At 41.7% G+C, this 21,179-nt stretch overlaps 1 protein-coding gene across 3 annotated transcripts in view; it reads right to left on the bottom strand.

Annotated features, from left to right (window-relative positions):
• Positions 1-6,307: 6,307 nt before the first annotated feature.
• Positions 6,308-21,179, bottom strand: part of AIDA (axin interactor, dorsalization associated) — a 112,452-nt gene continuing 97,580 nt past the window's right edge. For all 3 annotated transcript variants that reach the window (XM_033937002.1, XM_033937000.1, XM_033937001.1), the window contains one exon: positions 6,308-6,877. In XM_033937002.1, the coding sequence (XP_033792893.1) occupies positions 6,831-6,877 (47 nt within the window). In that variant the 3' untranslated portion in view covers positions 6,308-6,830. The remainder of the gene's footprint in view (positions 6,878-21,179) is intronic.

The following is a 21,179-nucleotide window of genomic DNA, read 5'->3' on the forward strand; positions in this document are numbered from 1 at the left end:
AAGCAGCTGTGGTCAACCAAGAAATGAATGATGTAGAGCCATGAACTCTCTGTAAGAAGCTGGAGAAGCAGGCTGGGCCTTATGACATTGAGGAGTATGGCGTTAATGGGATCGCTGAGGAGATCTTCTGCAAGACTGACAGTACTGATCTGAAGAAGTTTGACAGCCAAGAATGAGTAGATCTTGACTCATAGCATAGAGAAGAGACCTTGATGCTCTCTTAAAAGTGCTTTTTGCACGAGGAGAGCGAGATCTGGTACCATGCGACTTTGATGTGCCATGCTCAGGCTGGGCCGGTACCAAGGAAAACTATGTAAGCATCAGTACCGCTTGCGTTTGTATTACAGAGGCAAGCTCTAGATGCAAATGCTCCTTAATGTTGTCCTGGATGGACTGCATCATTATCGTTTGCTGAACAGCTGGTACTTTTGGTGCTGCAGGATGTCGAGGCATTGGTAACCTCGATGATGAGACATGACTCAGAGGTGACACAGCCTGCACTGAAGGAGAATGGTGCCATCGATGCTTGGCATGCATCAAGGAACTCGATGCGGATAATGCCTGTGACGCTTGCTAGGATGAAATTGACTTCTTAGCTGGTTTACTCGAAGTCCGTACAGACTCTGCTGTTAAAGGAGGCATTGATGCCAGTACCAGAGGGGTCGATGTTGACACCGCTACCACCGACATCTTGTCCTCTAGTGACATGGATTTAGACGGTTTCCTGAAAGGTTTCTGCTGCTGTAGGTGTCGAGCTTTAAGGGGGCATGACTACAAAGTAAGTAGTAGGACAAGAGTCCACTTGATTTTCTGGCCTAAGACACTGAATGTACCACTTGTGTGGATCAATAAGAGAAATGGCCCAGTTACAATGAGTGCACTTTTTGAACCCGCTGGAAGGCTTCGACAGCAGAGGAAATATTTCAGCAGCAAAATCAAACGACTGACTGCGCCACTGAAAAAAGTGAAAGAAAGAAACCTGTCAAAGTCAACACCCGAAGGCTGGACTTGGGGAGAAGGCCCAAAGTGAAGGAAATTAAAAAAAAAACCAAAACACTTTAGAATAAAAAAAAGGTATCGAAATAAAAGTGAAGCACACTATGTAAAGAAAAGTGATACAAAAAAAGAACCCTGAAAGGAAATAGAAAAATACAGAATGGGAAGGCAACTCTAAAAGGACGAAGTCCAAAACATAGCTTCTTCGCTCCACAGAAAACGAAGAACTGAGATACCACGAGATAGCATCGGGTGGGAAGGCATTCACTATGTGCGGTGCGAGCAATCGCAAAGCTTTGTTGAAGCTTAAAGCGACAGTATACTTTTCACTGTCTGAACCTGGCTCCCTGGATGACATCACCCACATGTGAGAATATGCTGCCTGCTTGGATAAGGTAAATTTTAAAAAACAACAACTGTATTCCTCATTTGTTTGATTAGATTGGTATAAAAGATTTTAAAAAGGTAAATAGTTTTCTGCTTCTGTGTCCGTGCATTCCAATGACCAATATTCTTTTTCAGGTGATATTTAATTGTAGAGACTAGAAAAATTATGTTTATTAAAATACAAACAAAAAACTTTGGAACAGTCCACACTAGTGCTGCCTGATTCATGATTCGAATCGGTTCACCGATTCACTTTGGGTGAATCGATTCGAATCGATTTACAACAACAAAAAAAATCGGCTTCCCAATTCTGACCCTCCCCCCTCACCCCCTAAAGCAGGAGCAGCAGCGCACCTGCTTTAGAGGGTGAGGAGGGAGGGTCAGTCAGGAAGTGCTGATGTCGGCTTCCCCCCCCTGGCGTCCGGTTCCCCCCCCTGGCCTCCCCGCTCCGTTTGCCTTATAGATGCAACCTGCAATGAAGATCACGGTTATAGCGGCTTTACAAACTGCTTTGAGCTGTTTCCTCCGCGATCCTGCCTCTGATGTCAGAGGAGGGGCGGGACCACAGCAGAGGAAACAGCTCAAAACAGTTTGCAAAGCCACTATAACCGCGATCTTCTTTGCAGGTTGCATCTATAAGGTAAACGGTGCGGGGAGGCCAGGGGGAACACCAAGGCCTTCCCAGGGGGGGTGCGCAATCCTTCGGGGTAGGGGTGGGACAGGCCTTGGGGGGTGCAGGCCTTCAAGGGGGGGACAGGCCAGGGATATTGGCATAGGCCTTCAGGGGGGACAGGCCTTCAGGGGTGGGGTGCAGGCCTTCAGGGGGCACAGACCTTCAGGGGAGGGAGGCCCTGGTGTAGAAGTACACGGAGGGAGGGAGGGAGGGAAGGGGGTTCAAAGAGATGTGCATATGCTGGACTTTGGGGGGAAGAAATAATGGGTCTAAAAATAGAGAAGAGGGAGAGAGATGATGGACAATGGGATTTAAGGAGGGAAGGAACAGAAAAGGAAAGAAGTTAAGACACAAGGGATGGTGTGAAGGGGGATAGAGATACTGGATAGGAGGATAGTTGGGGAAAGAAAGGGACAGATGCTGGATGAAAGGGTAGTTAAGAAAAGGTGGATCTGTGGATGGAGACGAAAAAAAAGAAAGATGCCAGACATCCGGGGGAGGGAAGGGAAACTGAAGAGGACAGAGATGGCAGATGGATGTTTAGCACGGAGAACCAGAGCCTGGGACCGACAAGATTTGAATAATGCCAGACAACAAAAGGTAGAAAAACTAATTTTATTTTCCATTTTGTGATTACAATATGTCAGATTTGAAACATGTATCCTGCCAGAGCTCGTGTTAGACCGCAAACGTGAGCTAGGATTTAACAGAGAGAAGAAAAGTCTTTTTTGTTTATCTTGTTTACACCACAGTGCCAGTGTGGTTAGGAGAAGGCAGTGTAGTGTGTTAACCTAGTTAACACACTACACTGAACTCCCTTAGTGGGAAGATACTACAAATAATAAAGACCAACGATTTCCCACTACTATGAAAAAGTGCATAAACAATACACTATATAACTATTACTGGAAAGGCCTCAGTCACGGAGATTTGATCATGCATGATTTGAAACATAGCGCTGAGTGCATATAATACGAATACCAATGCAAAGCTAAGTAATTTTATTGAAAAATATAAACAAAACTACTATAACTAAGAATGCTGAAACAAGGTCTCATAACGTTGAATTAGTGCATTATATGTATAAGACTGTAAGATAAAAACTTTTAGTTAGCGATCTTTTTAGAATAAGTTATTGATAGGTGTTACATTATTTAAAGGAAAAAAAGATAACAAAATAAAAATATAAGTGATTGCAATAAATAGTTTAGTGACTGGAATATGGCCAATGATTGGAGTAAGGAGCTGGAAAACTACGCGGACTTTTGTAGTCAGTGTCTATGACTTGCGTAGGCTCCGTGACTGAAGCCTTTCCAGTAATAGTTATATAGTGTATTGTTTATGCATTTTTTCATAGTAGTGGGAAATCGTTGGTCTATATAAAATAAACCTACCAGGATGTTTGAAAAAAACACCCAATTGGGCAAGAACATCGAATCGAATCAAAAAACCAATTCAATAGGCTGAATCGAATCAAAATTTTTTTCCCTGAATCGGGCAGCACTAGTCCACACAAAGAAACTTTTACCACTGTCAGTTGCTGAAATTTTGTTTTCGCGAATACCTACAATATGCTCTTTTCTCATCCTCACTCTCGCTTATCATAGTGCACCTCCATCTGGGACCCCTGAGGAAGGCTACATGAGCCAAAACACGGACCGTGTTGGGTCCGCATTAATGATCTCCACTTTGGATAAGTTTGGACTTACCAGATTTTTATTTGTGTCCTTTAAGAGTTTAAGTGGACATTAAATACTATCATCAAGAACATTATCTGTTCCACAGTTTTGTGTGTTTTTGAGACCTTCTTTTTCCACTGTGGAATAACAGGGTTTTCTTGTGCGTTATTAAAACGTGAAACCACATGTTAAACTTGTTTTCTACTACTACTATTTACTACTATTTATTATTTCTGTAGCGTTACCAGACGCACGTAGCACTGTACATTAAACATGAGATGGTCCCTGCTCAAAAGAGCTTACAATCTAATTATGAAAGACACACTGGACAAAAATGGTGAATCAATATATGCTGCTCATGTAAGAAAATACAAGGGATAAAGAGGTAGGAACTAACAAACAAATATAGTGCTTTACAAGTTGGTAGGGTTAGGACTTAAAAACACTGCTTCAAAAAAGTTGGCTTTCTGCCTGGATTTGAATACCACCAGAGATGGAGCCTGATCTATAGAGTCAAGTAGGTTGTTCCAGGCATACGGCACAGCAAAGCAGAAATGAACATACCAAAAGAGAAAAGAAAATATCTATGAAGGACAAATATAAGCACATGAGACCATTTACTACATCCAAATATTCCATGCCCAGCTCTCATCTACCAGTGGTGTGCATTTTTTAAAAAGGTATAATAATTCCCATTTGACAGCTACAAAGACTAAATAAAATTGTATTCAGTTTAGAAGGTCTGCATCTCAATCTTCTTAACCATCTACCCAGTGTTTAGCACTGAAAACTTCAAAAGTGACATACTTTATCTGACATGTATGCTGGCTTTGATCACTGCCACCATGCTACCTTTGACGGTACTTGGGCATATAGGCTAACATAGTAAAACAGATGGATTAATGAACTGAAAAATACAGACTCATTTACTACGTATAACTGATACAAAATCTAGTATAGCAGAAATTAAAAATGCTCAAGTTTGACAGGGCAATAACTGTGTTTTGTTTGGATCAACAGATGCAAGGATGTTCTTTAAATGACACAAAATAAATATACTAGTTATTTATATGTTGTAAATGATACTTCACAATAAGATACTTAAAATTAGCTTCTTTTTTTTTCGTCTTGATTACTTACTCCAAGATGGTACAAAACTTGCACTTTGGCAGAATCCAAGTACAAAGTTTCACCTATCCTAACTGCAAACTAGCAATTGAGACTGTTGTAGAGATTATCTCCAAAGCAGTGGTGTAGTAAGGGGATGGGAGCCAGGGGGCAGACCACCCTGAGCACCTTCTTGGAAGGGGTGCCGGCACCTCTCCGCTCCCCCATGTCATGCTCACACCCTCCCTTCCCCCTTCGTACCTCTTTAAATCTTTGCCAGCACGAGCAACTTATCTGGCCTGCTGCTCTGGCCGGCCTGGCTCCCCTCTTAAATCACTTTCTGGTTGTGGGGCCAGGAAGTGACATCAGAGGGAAAGCCAATGCTGGTGCGAGCAGCAGGCTGGAGAAGCTGCTTGTACTGGCAAAGATTTAAAGAGGTACGGGGGAAAGGAGGATACGAGTATGGCATGGGGGAGGGGCAGAAAAGGAGCGGGGGAGCCGAGATGGGGGGGCACTCTACTCCGGGCGCCTCTTACCCTTCCTATGCCACTGCTCCAAAGCAGTCAAGATTTTGCATATTTACAGAAATCTCCATATCTAAAAATAAAAAAACATATAGTGATTCTTTATTAAAACACCACACCAGGCTAATGTGTTGGCCAGGATGCTAGAATTTTACATCTAAGTGTTAAAATCTAAAGTGAAAGGTTCAGTTAAATGATCAACTTGATCAAGCATAACTATAATACTGGTGCCAAACCAATAGTGGGAAAAATTTGAAGTAAACATGCTACAAAGCCCAGAAGTGTTCCTTGGAATATCCATAAAGCACAATTGCTTACTGTAACAGGTGTTATCCAGGGACAGCAGGTAGATATTCTTACATGTGGGCTCCGTGGATGAATTCACCCACTTGTGAGAATATGCTGCCTGCTTGTCCTGGGATAATGACAATTTACTCTTATGAGTAATAGGAAATATGGCACATTTATAGAATATGAGCTACAGGGTAAATTTCAACCCAAATCTTTTACACATTATGTAGGTGTTAGAAATGAAACTATGCTCTGTAAATGTTTTAAATAGTAAAAAAAAAAAAAATGAAATCAGACTAGGTTGAATGCACTACTAACGAGTATATGCTTGTCCAGTTAGGTCCCTGTTTACCAATGCAAGCACTGTGATTGCATATTTGCTGCAAAGCCCATTTTATACAAGAGGCTTTGTAACAGATAGTGCAATTGTGCTGTTATGCACTAAGAGGGAATAATTCATTAAGCAGCATTAGGATCTTAACATACATTTAATGTGCATTAAGGGAATTAAAGTGTGCTAAATGCTAAAGCTCATATTATACCTAGGGGTAGTGTGTTTTAATTCCTTTAATGCACATCAAGGTGCATTAAACCTTATTGCTATCTGATGGATTTCTCCCTATTAAATCAAGGTCTCAGAGCAGCCAGAAAAGTATAAATTCTTAGTTTTAATACCAGTTGTCCCAAGTACTGCATTCACCACTTCACTATGCCCCCAAAATTATCTATTTAAATCATACATTGAAGGGAATGCACTAATGTTGTAAAATAAAGTCATCACCAGGCATGTCCCTATTACAGCTGTCAGTCCGACATGGGCAACTCCAGCTGATGGAAAGGTAGAAATAGTGGTAAATTACAAAAAATAAAAGTTTTCACCAATGCGTTATATGATTTGTAGATTTACAGCATCAGCAGTCTTGTGATTTAAACTTGTATCCAAAGTAGCTGCCGGGGATTCTGCATGTCCCAGGAGGGCAGGCCCAGCACCTAAGTTCATGGGTATTGCTCTGCAAATGGTCACATATTTGACCTACTTGTGGCATTCCAGCCATCTGTTGAAGGAGTAATGTGCTACAAGTGAGTTGTTTAGTTCACAGAAGTTGCAAGATGTATCCCAAGGTCATTCCTTGTGCAATGTCTGATGAAGATGAAGATAGAGTGGTTTCTTTGTCAGCAACTGCAGCTTCTTCCTTTTAAAATCAGTGGGTTTTTTATACCTGCATTTACAAAGAAGACAACATTAGAACGGTAAGCACTACTAATAAACATCTATTTCTTTACCATCTGGACACCACCTTTACTTCCCCCAACTGAATCGATATAAAAGCGGACTAAAATTATTAAATTAAATCAAATCCTCACACTGGTGTAAGGCTAGGGAGGGAATCTCTTCCAAACAAATTAAATGTCCACTATTACTCATCGATCTGAATGAACTGCTTCTGCAGTACATCCTACACACAAGCACACTCTACTCTGAAGCTCATCTCATGCACAATAGCATAGAACACACACCACTGTAGCATTCGCCATTTCTCATACATGCCTTCCAAATCTGGAAAAAAAAATGCCTTCTGTACACGTGGACTAACAGAGTAATAAATAAGAACCGTGTTTATGAAGCAATATCCCCACCCTGCTGTTCTCTCCCCCCCCTTACCTCCCTTTTCACTTATTTCATCTCGATGTACTTTACTTCTCCTTAACAATGGACCCTTTTGTTGCCATATGTTTTGTCTGTTTTGTCCTCAATATTTTAACTATGAAACGCCCCATTATTTAAATTTTAGAATTGTAAACCGTCTAGGTAACCATTGATAGATGGTATATCAAGTATGAAATAAATTTGGAAACTTGGATAGTAAATCCAAACTCTAAAACCTATGGCAAAGCCAAACAGCCTCCATTTAGTAACATTAATTTCATAGGGACCTGACTGCAGAGCCCCAACATACAATCTACACCACTACACCTGTCCCATGGTCAGACCACTACCTCATTGAGTTCCAACTCCCACTCGAAACTACCCCAGCCCCGCTAAAAGGCCCTATCCCACCCACCCAACATCAAATCTCTAACTCAGTCAACCCTACAGTCATGGCCGCAGGCATACACAATCTAAACAAAACCTACACTCAACATCCCCACTCCATCAACCTAGCAGCCTCCACCTGGCACTCCAACATCCAGTCCCTCTATAACAGCCTCGCTCAGACAAAAACAACAAGAATAACCACCAAAACACCTGCTTCCTCCAATCCATAAAAAGATCACTGAGGAAAGCAGAAAGAAACTGGATCAAACATCCAAATTCAGAATCCAAAGCTCACTGGGAAAACATATCTACCACCTACAAAGCCGCCATCTAGAAGCAAAGAAAGCCTACTACTCTCACTTCCTACAGAAAGTCCCAGCCAGATCCAAACAACTGTTTGCCCTTACAAACCAACTCTTCACCAACGCCCAAGGGACAAAACAGAACAACCCAACTGAACTTGATAGGAGACTCTCTCAGACTTCTTCCAGTCCAAGGTACAAACCATCTGCAATAATCTTGACATGGCCACCAGCACCAACCCCCCACCAGCATACCCACAACCCCAATACTCCATCCTATGCCACTCTATCCCAACTTCACATTGCCACCCATGCTGAGGTTCTCGAAACCCTGAGAGAACTCAAGCCCTCCGGCACCTCCTCAACCCCTGCCCATCCAGCCTCCTATTATCCACAGAAGATGCCATGGCGGAATCTATCCTCCCCATCATTAATTCCTCCCTCTCCACGGGGACAGTACCACTCAGCTGGAAGTCAGCTATTATCAAACCCACACTCAAAAAACCCACCCTTGACCCTAATGAACCCTAACAAACCCAGCAACTACTGGCCAGTCTCCAACCTCCCATTTGTCTCCAAACTCCTAGAACGAATAGTGCTTCGTGGATTACACCCTTTCATAGAAGAACAAGCTGCCTTGTCCCCCGCACAATCTGGCTTCTGAACAGGCAACAGCACAGAGTCAGTACTCCTGGATATCATAGATGACAGCTGGTTGATACTTGACAAAGGCAGTGATGCCTTACTGGTCCTACTTGACCTCAGCGCTGCTTTTGACACTGTCTACCACCACCTCCTCTTATCCAGACTCTGTGACTTCGGAATCAAGGACTCTGCCCTCCAGTGGTTCACCTCCTTCCTTCACCAAAGAACCCAAACATTCCTACTAGGGCCACACAAATCTGACCCCAAACCTATCAAATACGGTGTTCCCCAAGGCGCCCTTCTACCCCCTTCCTATTTAACCTCTACATCAGACCTGTCATCAATATAGCCCAGAAGTACATTAAAATCCACTCCTACGCCGATGACATCCAGCTACTCCTCCCACTAGGCGAAAACCGATCATCCCAAATCGCCAACCTCCAACTCTGCCTTTCCGACATCTAAACCTGGATGACAAACAACAAACTACAGCTGAACTTCTCCAAGACCGAACTTTTATGGATCAGGAAAAAAACTACCAAATACACACGCCCAATACTATCCTGGGATTTCCACCTCACTAACAGCAGCAGATCAGGTGCGCAGCCTAGGAGTAACTTTAGACAGCCACCTGTCCCTGTCCACCCACATATCTCAAGTAGTTTCCACCTCCTTCTACTACCTCCGCCAACTGAATGGTTCAGACCCTACATCTCCAAACCAGACCTAGCCCAACTCCTCTACGCCTATGTTCTCTCCAGGATGGATTACTGCAACTCCCTATTTAATGGAGTGGCCAAAAAAGATCTCAAATGCCTAAAGCGTGTACAAAACGCAGCAACCACCTCCTACACAGCCTCAAATACAGCGACCCCCATCTCCCCAGCCCTCCGCAGAGCACTGGCTTCCAATTAACCAATGTTGCACATTCAAGGCCCTGGTATTAGCACATAAAAGAATTTACGCCACCACCCCAGCCTACATAGGATCCAAGCTAACCCTATACATCCCCACCCGCCTGCTCTGCTCTGAAACATCCCCACCCGCCTATGCATCCCCCCAGGAAGGTCTCTCCTGTCAGAAACTGCCCGCAAATGCTCTTACAGCCACTTCATCCCCCAATTCTGGAACCAACTCCACCCGCAAATCAGATTACAGAACTCATTGATGATCTTCCAGAAAGCTGTAAAGACCCTCCTCTTCAACTAAAATTCCAACTGCAATTAACCCCCCTTCTTCCTGCACTCACTTCTCCATTCTTAACCTATACTTAAGTTGCTGTATAGTCTTTGTACTTTCCAAATGTATTCCACTGTGAATGTTTGCTTGTAACCCGTTCTGAGCTACTGAGAGGAAGGGATAGAAATCGAATTAAATAAATAAATAAATGTTTTGTAATTCATTTTAAGCTTCTATTGACTGTTGCATTGAAAGAAAAAGTCCCTCTTGCCTTTTCTTACTATGTTTTTTAAAGCCCTATACAATCTTTAGTCTTCTCCCTCCTTTAGCTTTACCATTGCCCAAGTATTTATTTGCTACATGCTTCAAATTCAATTGCTGTTTTGGTTTTATTTAAAATAGTTTAGACCACCTTTCCATAAGGCCAATCAAGGTGTTTTATAACATACTGACACCCAACAGTCTGTGAAAAACCTTAGCCTCCCCCCTACTAAAGGGCTGTCCAGAAATGATGTGATATATCTCTTGGACCCAGTCAAAACCCCATTCCACATTTTTGCTGGGGAGCAAGTTGTGACTTTTGGGCTCTCTGATGTCTGATTCAAGAGGTTGTCCCTGATGTATCTGACAACTACTGTGTTCCCCCGAAAATAAGCCCTAGCAGGATTTTCGGGGTAGGTCTTAATATAAGCCCTACCTCCAAAATAAGCCCTAGTCCAGGGATTCACCGGCAGTTTCTCTTCCCTCCCACCCATCCCTTGTGCAGCAGAACCCTTGAGAGGGCACCCCCTCCCCGAGCACCCGCCACGCAGCCGAATCCATATCCTTCCCTCCCTCCCATCGGAACCCGGCCGTGAGCCCTACTTAGCTCCTTAAGCAGCATCGAGCCGGCAGCAATCTAACAGGCTGCTTCAGCCTTGTCCACCCATGAATTCACTCTGCCGCATTACTGATGATGTCATCAGTAACGCGGCAGAGTTCACGGGCGGACTAGTAATGGAGTTCAGCCATTTTACCATGACGAAGAGTCTAAAATTATTAAATCTTACACACAATTTTTTTTGTATACATTGCCTCATGAGGAGCTATTAAGAAGCTATATAGGAAGGAAACTGTTCTGAAAAATCTTTGATTCCATCCTAGACCTAAGGGCCTTGAACAACATCTGGGTCTCCCCTTCTTGGGCACACTTAGGAATGAAATTTGGAACTCTAGTGCTTGAATTCACTGTAAAGAGGCAAGAGTGGCGCAGAAGCTCCTACTTCTTGAATTCCAGTCTCTATATAGACTCCACATTCCTGTAACTAGATACACAGAGAATTAATGTCTTCCATATTCTCATCTGATCATCTTTCAGGATGCTATGATCAGGCACTGTTGCAGCTTACAGCTTACTTAGAAAAGGGTCAAGGAATTGGAGAATATCCAGTGTTTCTGCCCTGGATTCCTCCTCTATCTCCAACTTAGGGACTTGATAGAAGCCATTCCATCTATCAACCACTAAAGAAGAGTTTCTGACTTTGTACCTGGCTAGATCTCTGAGCCTCAAAGGAAGTCAGCCTTCACTGAGAGCATCTAGATACTCATGTCTTCCTGTACCTTGGTGAATCTTCTTCCTTTGATGCATTAGACATTGACACTGGGGCAGACAGACTCTGAGGTCATTTGAGGCACTGATAATTTTCCTCCAGGTATCATGAGTTTTGAAGATCAACTGAAAGACTATGCACTGATATCAATAACAACAAAGTTGCGGTGTCACATCAAGCATAGAGTTGTTCTAGAAATCTTATTGAGGACCTGTTTGAAGATGATTCCAATGGAGCAGGGGGTTCAACAGGAAAGGTTGCATTCTCCTGAGTAACCTAGGGGGTATCACTAGCCTAGTCTTGGGTCCTCAGAGGTTGACATAAATCTGCCTGCATCAAAGAGGATGAGTGGTCTTTCATGCGAGGTTGCCTGAAAGATAATGGGAGTATCAGGTACCTTGATGTTCTTAACACTGTACCATGACAAGGCCTTTGACATTCATCATGAGACCTCGGTATCAACAAAGAGAATGAATTATTCCTTTTCTATGAGCAGGACTTCATCCATATTCTGTTCCCATAGGCTCTATATGCATTCCTGACATTGATGCATCCTAACTGTTTGTTACTGTTCCAGGACCCTTCAAGACCAATGCCTCATAGCAATGTTAATGAATTGGACTTTTGAGGTATTGAAGATTCTGTTATGCTGTTCCTTCCCAACAAAAAAATCTCTCATCATCTGGGAGTAGATGGAATGAAGGGAGTTTGTGATCTGGCCCAAGGTATTGCAACACTGACTTTGGGTATTTACTGGCTCTTTTGTAAACAAAGATGCAATTAGCAGGGAAGAAGTACGAGGGGCTTTCAATAATTTATCTACCTCAGTAGGAAAGTTTTTTAAAAATATATTTTTCAGTACAGTCTCCTAAAAGCTGCATAGACTCCCATCCACTTTTCCTGCAATGACTTTAACCCCTTGAGAAAAATTCTTCTGTTTGACCTTCAAACCAGAACATCACAGCTTCCTTGACATCTTCATACTTGAAAACCACTGTTCACGGAGAGGTATCTTCAAAATTCGGAACAGGAACTAATTTGAAGGAGCCAGGTCAGGATTGTAGGGTGGATGGTTCAGCTTCTGAAACTCACATTCTCAGATGGCAGCCTGTGATTGTTGTGATATGTCCACAGGCACACTGTTGTAAAGAAGCAGCATACCTGCAGTGAGATTTCCTCATCTTTTCTCCTTGATTGACTCCCAAAAAGCGATCATTGTATTGGTGCAACTCCCCAGTTATGGTCATCTTCTGTGGCATGAACTCCAGAAGCAAAAGTCCTTCATCCCAGAAGTCAGTTGCCATGACTTTGCCTGCAGATTTTTCTGTCTTGAACTTTTTTTTTTTTAAGGGGGGGGGGGAAATAACTTGTACTTCCACTACATTGATTCCAGTTTGGACTCAGGATCCTCTGTGATAGATCTGTCTTGACATAATTAAATCCTCAACTTTCTTGCACGTTTCGGTGGAAGTTGTTTCCACAGACCATTCCATGTGAGGGTCATCTTCAATAGACGCTCTACTCCACTCAAACTGCTTGCTTCAAAATTTTACTTTGTAGGTTGATGATGCATACTCACCATAAACTACAGTCATGTGTTCATGATCTCCTTTGGCTTTTCCCCTTGTTTTCTGAGAAATTTTATCATTGAACAGTGCTCCAGATCTAGCAGTTTCTTATTTGATTCACAAGAAGACTCTTCCTGAGATCCTGTCTCTTGGAGTGTTGGACTCGCACTGAGCTGCAACTGTGCATGAGTAACCTTGAGACATGTCATAGTATGCACAGACTTATTTCAATACGCTTAATACTATCTTTCATACTCAGGTCGATAAATTATTGAACACCCCTCATACTCAGTAGAATAGCACTTGGTTGTTCCTCAATGAAGGCTCTTGACAAAAGTATTTAAAGGCAAGGACATAACATTCCAAATGAAGATCAGAATTGTCAACGCACTCATTTTCTCAGTGGTCAATTACAGATGCGAAAGTTGGACACTGGAAACAAGACAGGGAACATGGAGTCCCTTAAAGAAGATTGACTCATTTGAGCTTTGGTGTTGGAGAAGAATTTTATGCATGCTGTGGATGACCCGAAGAACTAACAAATCGATTCTGGAAGAGATGAAACAGGCTATGTCACTCGAAGCCCAAATGATGATGTTACGACTGTCTTATTTTGGTCACACTGTCAGAATAAAAAGATCATTGGAGAAGGATATTATATTTGGGATGATTGAAGGAGCCAGGCGAAGAGGGCAACCTGCAATCAGATAATTGGACAAGTTGAAAAGAACCATGGGGATGACACTTGAGGACCTTACTGGACTAGCACAAAACCGATTTCTTTTTAGATCTGTAGCTCATTAAGTTGCTAGGACTTGAGCACGAATCGATGGCACCTAAAGAGGAATTTAAGAACATACAGTCAGGTGAAAAAATTAGGCCACCCCATGAAATATTCAGTTCTTTCTTAAGAAATGTTCACATATCGATGTCAAATCTTTTTTTTTTTTTAATCTCTGGAAAAGAAAGTGATGTAACTGTAGGTAAACAACTAAATTTTCCTTGATTTACTCATGAAACAAGATATCCACAAAAATGTATATTCTAACTGAGGAATAAATTAGGATATCCTACGCCCTAATAGCTAGTTTTACGTCCTTTGGCTGAAATAACTGCAGTGAGACACTTCTTGTAGCCATCTACCAGTCTCTGACATCAGTCTGAGGAATGTTTGACCCATTCATCAATGCAGAATTCTTTCAGCTGTGAGATGTTTGAGGGGTTTCTTGCATGTACAGCCCGTTTCAATTCACCCCAAAGCATCTCAATGGGATTAAGATCAAGGCTTTGACGACCACTCCAGGACTCTCCATTTCTTAGTTTTCAGCCAGTCCTTGGTGGATTTACTGGTATGTTTTGGGTCGTGTTGCAGGGTCCAGTTCTGCTTCAGCTTTAATTTTCTTACAGATGGTCTCACATGTTCCTCAAGTACCCTCCGATACACAGTAGAATTCATGGTGGATTTTATGATGGTGAGTAGGCTAGGTCCTGCTGCAGCAAAGCATCCCCAAACCATGATATTTCCACCTCCATGCTTCACAGTTGGTATGAGGTCCTTTTCCTGGAATGCTGTATTTGGTCTATGCCAAACATGTCCTCTTTTCAATTTTAGACTCATCTGTCCATAGAACACTTTCAGAAGTCCTGGTGTTTGTCTACATTCTCTCTGGCAAACTTCAGTCTGGCCTTGATGTTTCTCTTAGAGAGCAAAGGTTTCCTCCTTGCACACCTCCCATGCAAGTTAAATTTGTGCAGTCTCTTTCAAGGTATGCACTTTCACATCAACAGAAGCAAGAGCCTGCTGTAGGTACCATGATGACATTTTAGGGTTTTTGGAGACTTATTTTAGCATCTTGTGGTATGCTCTAGGGCAGGGATGTCAAAGTCTCTCCTCAAGGGCCGCAATCCAGTTGGGTTTTCAGGATTTCTGCAATGAATATGCATGAGCTCCATTAGCATACAATGAAAGCAGTGCATGCGGCCCTTGAGGACGGACTTTGACACTCCTGCTCTAGGGGGTCAACCTGCTTGGACAGCCAGACCTGGGCATGTTGGCAGTTGTTTGGAAAGTCCTCCACTTGTACAGTTTTTTCCAGACCATGGAATGGCTAAAGCCAAATTATTTTGAAATCTTTTTAAATCCCTTACCAAACTTGTAAGCTGCTACAATCTTCTTTCTGAAGGCCTCAGACAGCTCTTTTGATCTCACCATGGTGTTCACTCTCAGCGCAGCAGTCATGAGCACACCAAACTAAATGTCTGAGGTTTAAGTAGGACAAACCTCCTTCAAAATGCTGAGTAACGATGTTCTAATCATGTACACCTGGGTGATGCACCTGTGTGTGATTTGAACTACTTTTAAGTGGAAGGATACCTGGGGGTGTTCTAATTTAGTCCTCAATTGGAATACCTATTTTTGTGGATATCTTTTATTTCAAGAGTAAATCAAGGAAATTTTTTGTTGTTTACCTGCAATCACTTTCTTTTCCAGAGATAAAAAAAAAAGAGATTTGACATCGATATGAGAACATTTCTTAAGAAAGAACTGAATATTTAATGGAGTGCCCTACTTTTTTCACATAACTGTATGTATTTACTCAGGTTTCCTTTGTCTAATATTACATAATGTTTCTTTGGATGATCAAGGAGCAAAAGGGGTGCTCAGGGAGGATAAGGCCATAGCAGAGAGACTTAATGAATTTTTTGCTTTGGTCTTTACAGAAGGATATGTAAGAGATCTATCTGAGCCAGAAATGATTTTCAAGGATGATAATGCGGAGGAACTGAAAGAAATCTTGGTGAATCTGGAAGATGTACTAAGCAAAATCAACAAGTTAAAAAGTGATAAATCACCTGGATCGGATAGTATACATCCCAAGGTACTAAAAGAATTCAAACATGAAATTGCTGACCTGCTGTTAGTGATCTGTAACCTGTTGCTAAAATCATCTGTAGTACCTGAAGATTGGAGGGTGGCCAATGTTATGCCAATTTTTTAAAAAGGTTCCAGGGGAGATCCGGAAAATTATAGGCCGGTAAGCTTCACTTCAGTGCCGGGCAAAATGGTGGAAACTATAATAAAAAATAAAATTGTGGAACATGTAGACAAACATGATTCAATGAGATGGAGTCAGCATGGGTTCAGCCGAGGGAGATCTTGCCTCACAAATTTGCTTGACTTCTTTGAAGGTGTGAATAAACATGTGGATAAAGGTGAGCTGGTTGATATAATATATCTAGATTTTCAGAAAGCTTTTGAAAAAGTTCCTCATGAGAGGCTCCTGAGAAAATTAAAATGTCATGGGATAGGTGGCAAAGTTCAGTTGTGGATTAGGAATTGGTTATCGGATAGAAAACAGAGGGTAGGGTTAAATGGTTATTTTTCTCAATGGAGGAGAGTAAACAGTGCAGTGCCGCAGGGGTCTGTGCTGGGATCGGTGCTATTTAACTTATTTATAAATGAACTGGAAATTGGAATGGAATGACAAGTGAGGTGATTAAATTTGCAGATGACACTAAACTGTTCATGCAGATTGTGAAAAATTGGAAGCGGACCTTAGGAAATTGGAAGACTGCGCGTCTAAATGGCAGATGAAATTTAATGTGGGCAAATGCAAAGTGATACACATTGGGAAGAATAACCTGAATCACAGTTACCGGATGCTAGGGTCCACCTTTGGGATTAGCGCCCAAGAAAAGGATCTGGGTGTCATCGTAGACAATACGATGAAATCCTCCGCTCAATGTGCGGTGGTGGTGGCCAAAAAAGCAAATATGATGCTAGGAATTATTAAAAAAGGGATGGTTATCAAGACTAAGAATGTTATAATGCCCCTGTATCGCTTCATGGTATGACCTCATCTGGAGTATTGCGTTCAATTCAGGTCTTCTTTTCTCAAGAACGATATAGTGGCGCTAGAAAAGGTTCAAAGAAGAACAACCAAGATGGTAAAGGAGATGGAACTCCTCTCGTATGAGGAAAGACTAAAATGGTTAGGGCTCTTCAGCTTGGAAAAGAGATGGCTGAAGGGAGATATGATTCAAGTCTACAAAATCCTGAGTGGAGTAGACAGGGCTGTGGAGTCGGAATCGGAGGAAATTTCAGGTACCTGGAGTCGGAGTCAGAAGTACAAAAAACTGAGGAGTCGGAGTCGGAACATTTATCTACTGACTCCATTTTTGAACTTGGCATACCAATCACGAGTGATTCTTTCAGCTATAGCACCCACTATATACACAGCACAAATGTTGCGAGCAGCTTCTGCAGCCTTAGAACCTTGATTAAAAACAAACATAAGGTGGTGTCAAAAATGCTCATTTCTCTTAACTTGACATTCCATTTTAACGATCTGAAAATTAACCAGTGCTGTGGAGTCGGAGTCGAGGAGTCTGAGTCGGAGGGAATTTCGGGTACCTGGAGTCGGAGTCAGAGTCTGAAGTACAAAAAACTGAGGAGTCGGAGTCGGAACATTTATCTACCGACTCCACAGCCCTGGGAGTAGAACAGGTACAAGTGTATCGATTTTTCACTCCGTCAAAAATTATAAAGACTAGGGGACACTCGAAGTTATAGGGAAACAATTTTAAAACCAATTGGCGGAAAATTTTTTTCACTCAAAGAATCGTTAAGCTCTGGAACGTGTTGCCAGAGGAGTGGTAAGAGTGGATAGCGTAGCTGGTTTTAAGAAAGGTTTGGACATTTTCCTGGAGGAAAAGTCCATAGTCTATTATTGAGAAAACATGGGGGAAGCCACTGCTTGCCCTGGATCAGTAGCATGGACTATTGCTACTCCTTGGGTTTTGGCCAGGTACTAGTGACCTATTGAGAACAGGCTACTGAGCTTAATGGATCATTGGTCTGACCCAGTAAGGCTGTTCTTATGTTAGATTTCTCTGCTGCTGCTTAATGATATTGGTCTAGAGCAGTGGTCTCAAACTCACGGCTCACTAGGTACTAATTTGAGGCCCTCAGTATGTTTATCATAATCACAAAAGTAAAATAAAACAGTTTCTTGATCATTTGTCTCTTTAGCTATAAATTACAATATTATTATTAAGACTTACCAAAAGGAAAGATTTATAAACTATAAAGAGTTTTACCTTTAATAAGACAGTACCTATTTTTTTCTGCGGCTCTTCAAGTACCTACAAATCCAAAATGTGGCCCTGCAAAGGGTTTAAGTTTGAGACTACTGGTCTAGAGGGTAGAGTCCTTCAGTGGTTTGCCTCCTTCCTCCAAGGAATATCTGTTTCCATCAATTCTTCCTTTTCTTCACCCCACTCAATTTGTAGCATGCACCCAGGGATCAGTCCTTTCTCTCACCCTCCTCTAATATTTTCCTTTCTCCACTTGTTATCATGATCTAAGTTCTTTCCATCAGCAACTACTATACTTATGTTGTCCTAATAGATGCCTATGTAGATCCATATTCTCCTGAACTTTGCCCTATGGACATCCATCTAGACATTGTATCTTCCTGGCTTAAAAATTATCACTTAGTTCTCAATCCTTCTAAGTTAGTAGTTACTTGGCTTGTTAGAGGTCTTTCCACCTCCATTCCGTCTTTCTTCACAGTTCCACTATCAGATTGGCAAGTTTCTTCAAGTATTTAAGAGTCATGCTAGATTTTCAGTTACAAGTTTAAAGTAGAAGTATCTATTACTGTGAAGACCCCTTTTTGCACCTTGTGACAGATACATCCCCTTCAAATGTTACTAGATACTCTAACCCTACATTCTCTCACCCATACCTTGGTGACTTTCTGTACCAATTATTATATTTCTATTTAATCTGGGATCAAGGTCTCCAATTTCAAATGCTTACAAATCAGACCAGTTCACTAAAATCAATATTCTTAGTAAAAAAATGCTTTTTCAATCTTCACATGTTAAAGAAAGTGAGATCCTGCTTTCATCAACAACACTTTTCTGTCCTTGTACAATCCATCATTCTTTCCAGAATGGATTACTGTAACTCCATCTACTTAAGCCTAACAAAGAAAAGCCTTCATAGACTTCAGCGGATTCAGAATACCGCGGCTAAACTAATCTTCACAAAAAGTAAATTTGACCATGTCTCCCCGCTTCTGTTTAAGCTTCACTGGCTTCCAGTAATCCTTAGGGTTCACTACAAATGCGCCTGTTTAACCTTCAAGACTCTACATGGCATCCTTCCTCCCCTTTTTCCACTATCTTGGAACTCCTCGAATCCCAACACCACCAGATCCACTCAAAAATTCAAACTATCCTTCCCCTCATTAAAAGACATATCCCATGCAGGAAAACTAGGGACATCCCTCCTCTTCAGGATCACTGAGCTGTGGAATAGCCTCGCTGCCCCGCTTCGGAGTCTGAGCTCCTTCCAATTCTTCCGAAAACACCAGAAAACTTGGCTTTTCTCTAAAATATAATTACCTCTCCCTCTTCGATATACTAAGTCCCTCTAAACTTTCTCTTTACTAAGTCCTTCAACTTTTCATTGAAGTTCCTTTCTATATCAATTCCTGTAAACCGTGCCGAGCTCTACATTTGTGGAGAGAATGCGGTATACAAACTTAAGGTTTAGTTTATTCTTTGTAACTCTTCTAAATATCACTGTCATTTTCTTATTTTTTAATAATCATTGGCTTCCTGTCTCAATTTGAGTCTGTTTTCTTATTAATTAATAAAGCTTTGTCTCTCCCATTTATCCATTTAACTCATTCTTGTTGCCTCTACTACCAAAATGAAATTCTTCTCTCCATTTCCTCTGCTGTTCTCCAAGAACAGCAGGATGAATATCCACACTAATGGGTGATGTCATCTGATGGAGCCCTGAAGAGGAACTTCTAGAAGTCTTTAAGAGCAGTGCTCTTATCCTGCTTATATTTTGAGTCTTATTTTAAAAAAATAAATAAATAAATAAAGTTTAAAAAGGGACTCAGAGTCAGAACCCATTTTTTGGAGGTAGGTTTTGGCCACGCAACAGGAATGAAACTTTCTGGGTAACGCTAGTAGGTGGGGTTGGCTATAATAAACTGTAGCTTATACTATTCTACCCTATATGTTTTTTTGTAACCTTCTTTCTTATAATTATTGGCATTCTCTGTTCTATTTCTAATTATGATATTTTGATGATAAACTCTTTTGTTTTAAAATTGCAGTATATTAAGTACCAGAATAAACAAAGCGATAAGGAATAGCACTTTCAAACTGCTGTTCCCACTTCATCTCTCCCAATCAGAGACACAAAGAAAGCCAGATAAGCACAAAGCATGCATAGGTACAGGTAATCACATACACATATCCAACCATACAAAAAATAAACATACAAAACAGAGTTACACACAAACACACATGCAGAGAGACTGGAAAGAATTCCTTGAATTATGCTCTACGTCAATGTATTGCAAAGGGTGTGCCGTGGCACACTAGTGTGCCACACAAGATTCTAGGTATGCCCCAAGATGCCGACAAAGAGGAGAGGCACCGGCGCTGGCGACTGCTTACAGAGGCACGTCCTGGGGCCGAGGACTCCCCTCCAGGATCCCTCACTGGTGAAGTGACAGGTTCAGGGTCATGGCCAGAGAGCCTCCATGCATGCTAGGGCACCAGGTTTGGTGTGCCACAGGGCTGAAAAGTTTGCAGGATACTGCTCTACATACTTTCCCCCACTTGTTTTGGATCTCATACACAAGGTGTTATCCCTTTTTTTTGGTGCTGAAATACAGCTTCCAGATAATTCTATTCTTTTCAAATGATTTTTTGGTACATCTTTCACCTTATGTCTTTTGCATAGCACAATTTCATACATAGGGCTACTTCTGCCTTTTCACTTCATAGTGTCAGAGAACTTCAAAAATTAAAGGATATATTCATAAGTAAAAAAGCATGCCAAACCATGCCTCATTGAATTCTTTCCAACTCTGTGTGTTGGGGAGGGGGATATCTATTGTCTGGAAGCAAAAAGGGAGAGAGATTTTAGCAGCAAACAATAAACTGAAACCAAATATAACATTCAACAATTAGATATTACTGCCAACAGATGTCAAAGGATGGATGTTACAGTATGACTACAGAGTGTCTCTTGTCCCACTGGCCATGCTTCGGAACCATTAGATGGTAGCACATACAGCAACTAATAGCAAACACAGTTGATTGTCATTGATCCAGCAACCCTGAAGAAAGCTAAACAGCTCAATCACTAGGTTTTCAGAGTTGGC

Source organism: Geotrypetes seraphini, chromosome 3 (genome assembly GCF_902459505.1).
Source record: "Geotrypetes seraphini chromosome 3, aGeoSer1.1, whole genome shotgun sequence".
NCBI lineage: Eukaryota > Metazoa > Chordata > Amphibia > Gymnophiona > Dermophiidae > Geotrypetes > Geotrypetes seraphini.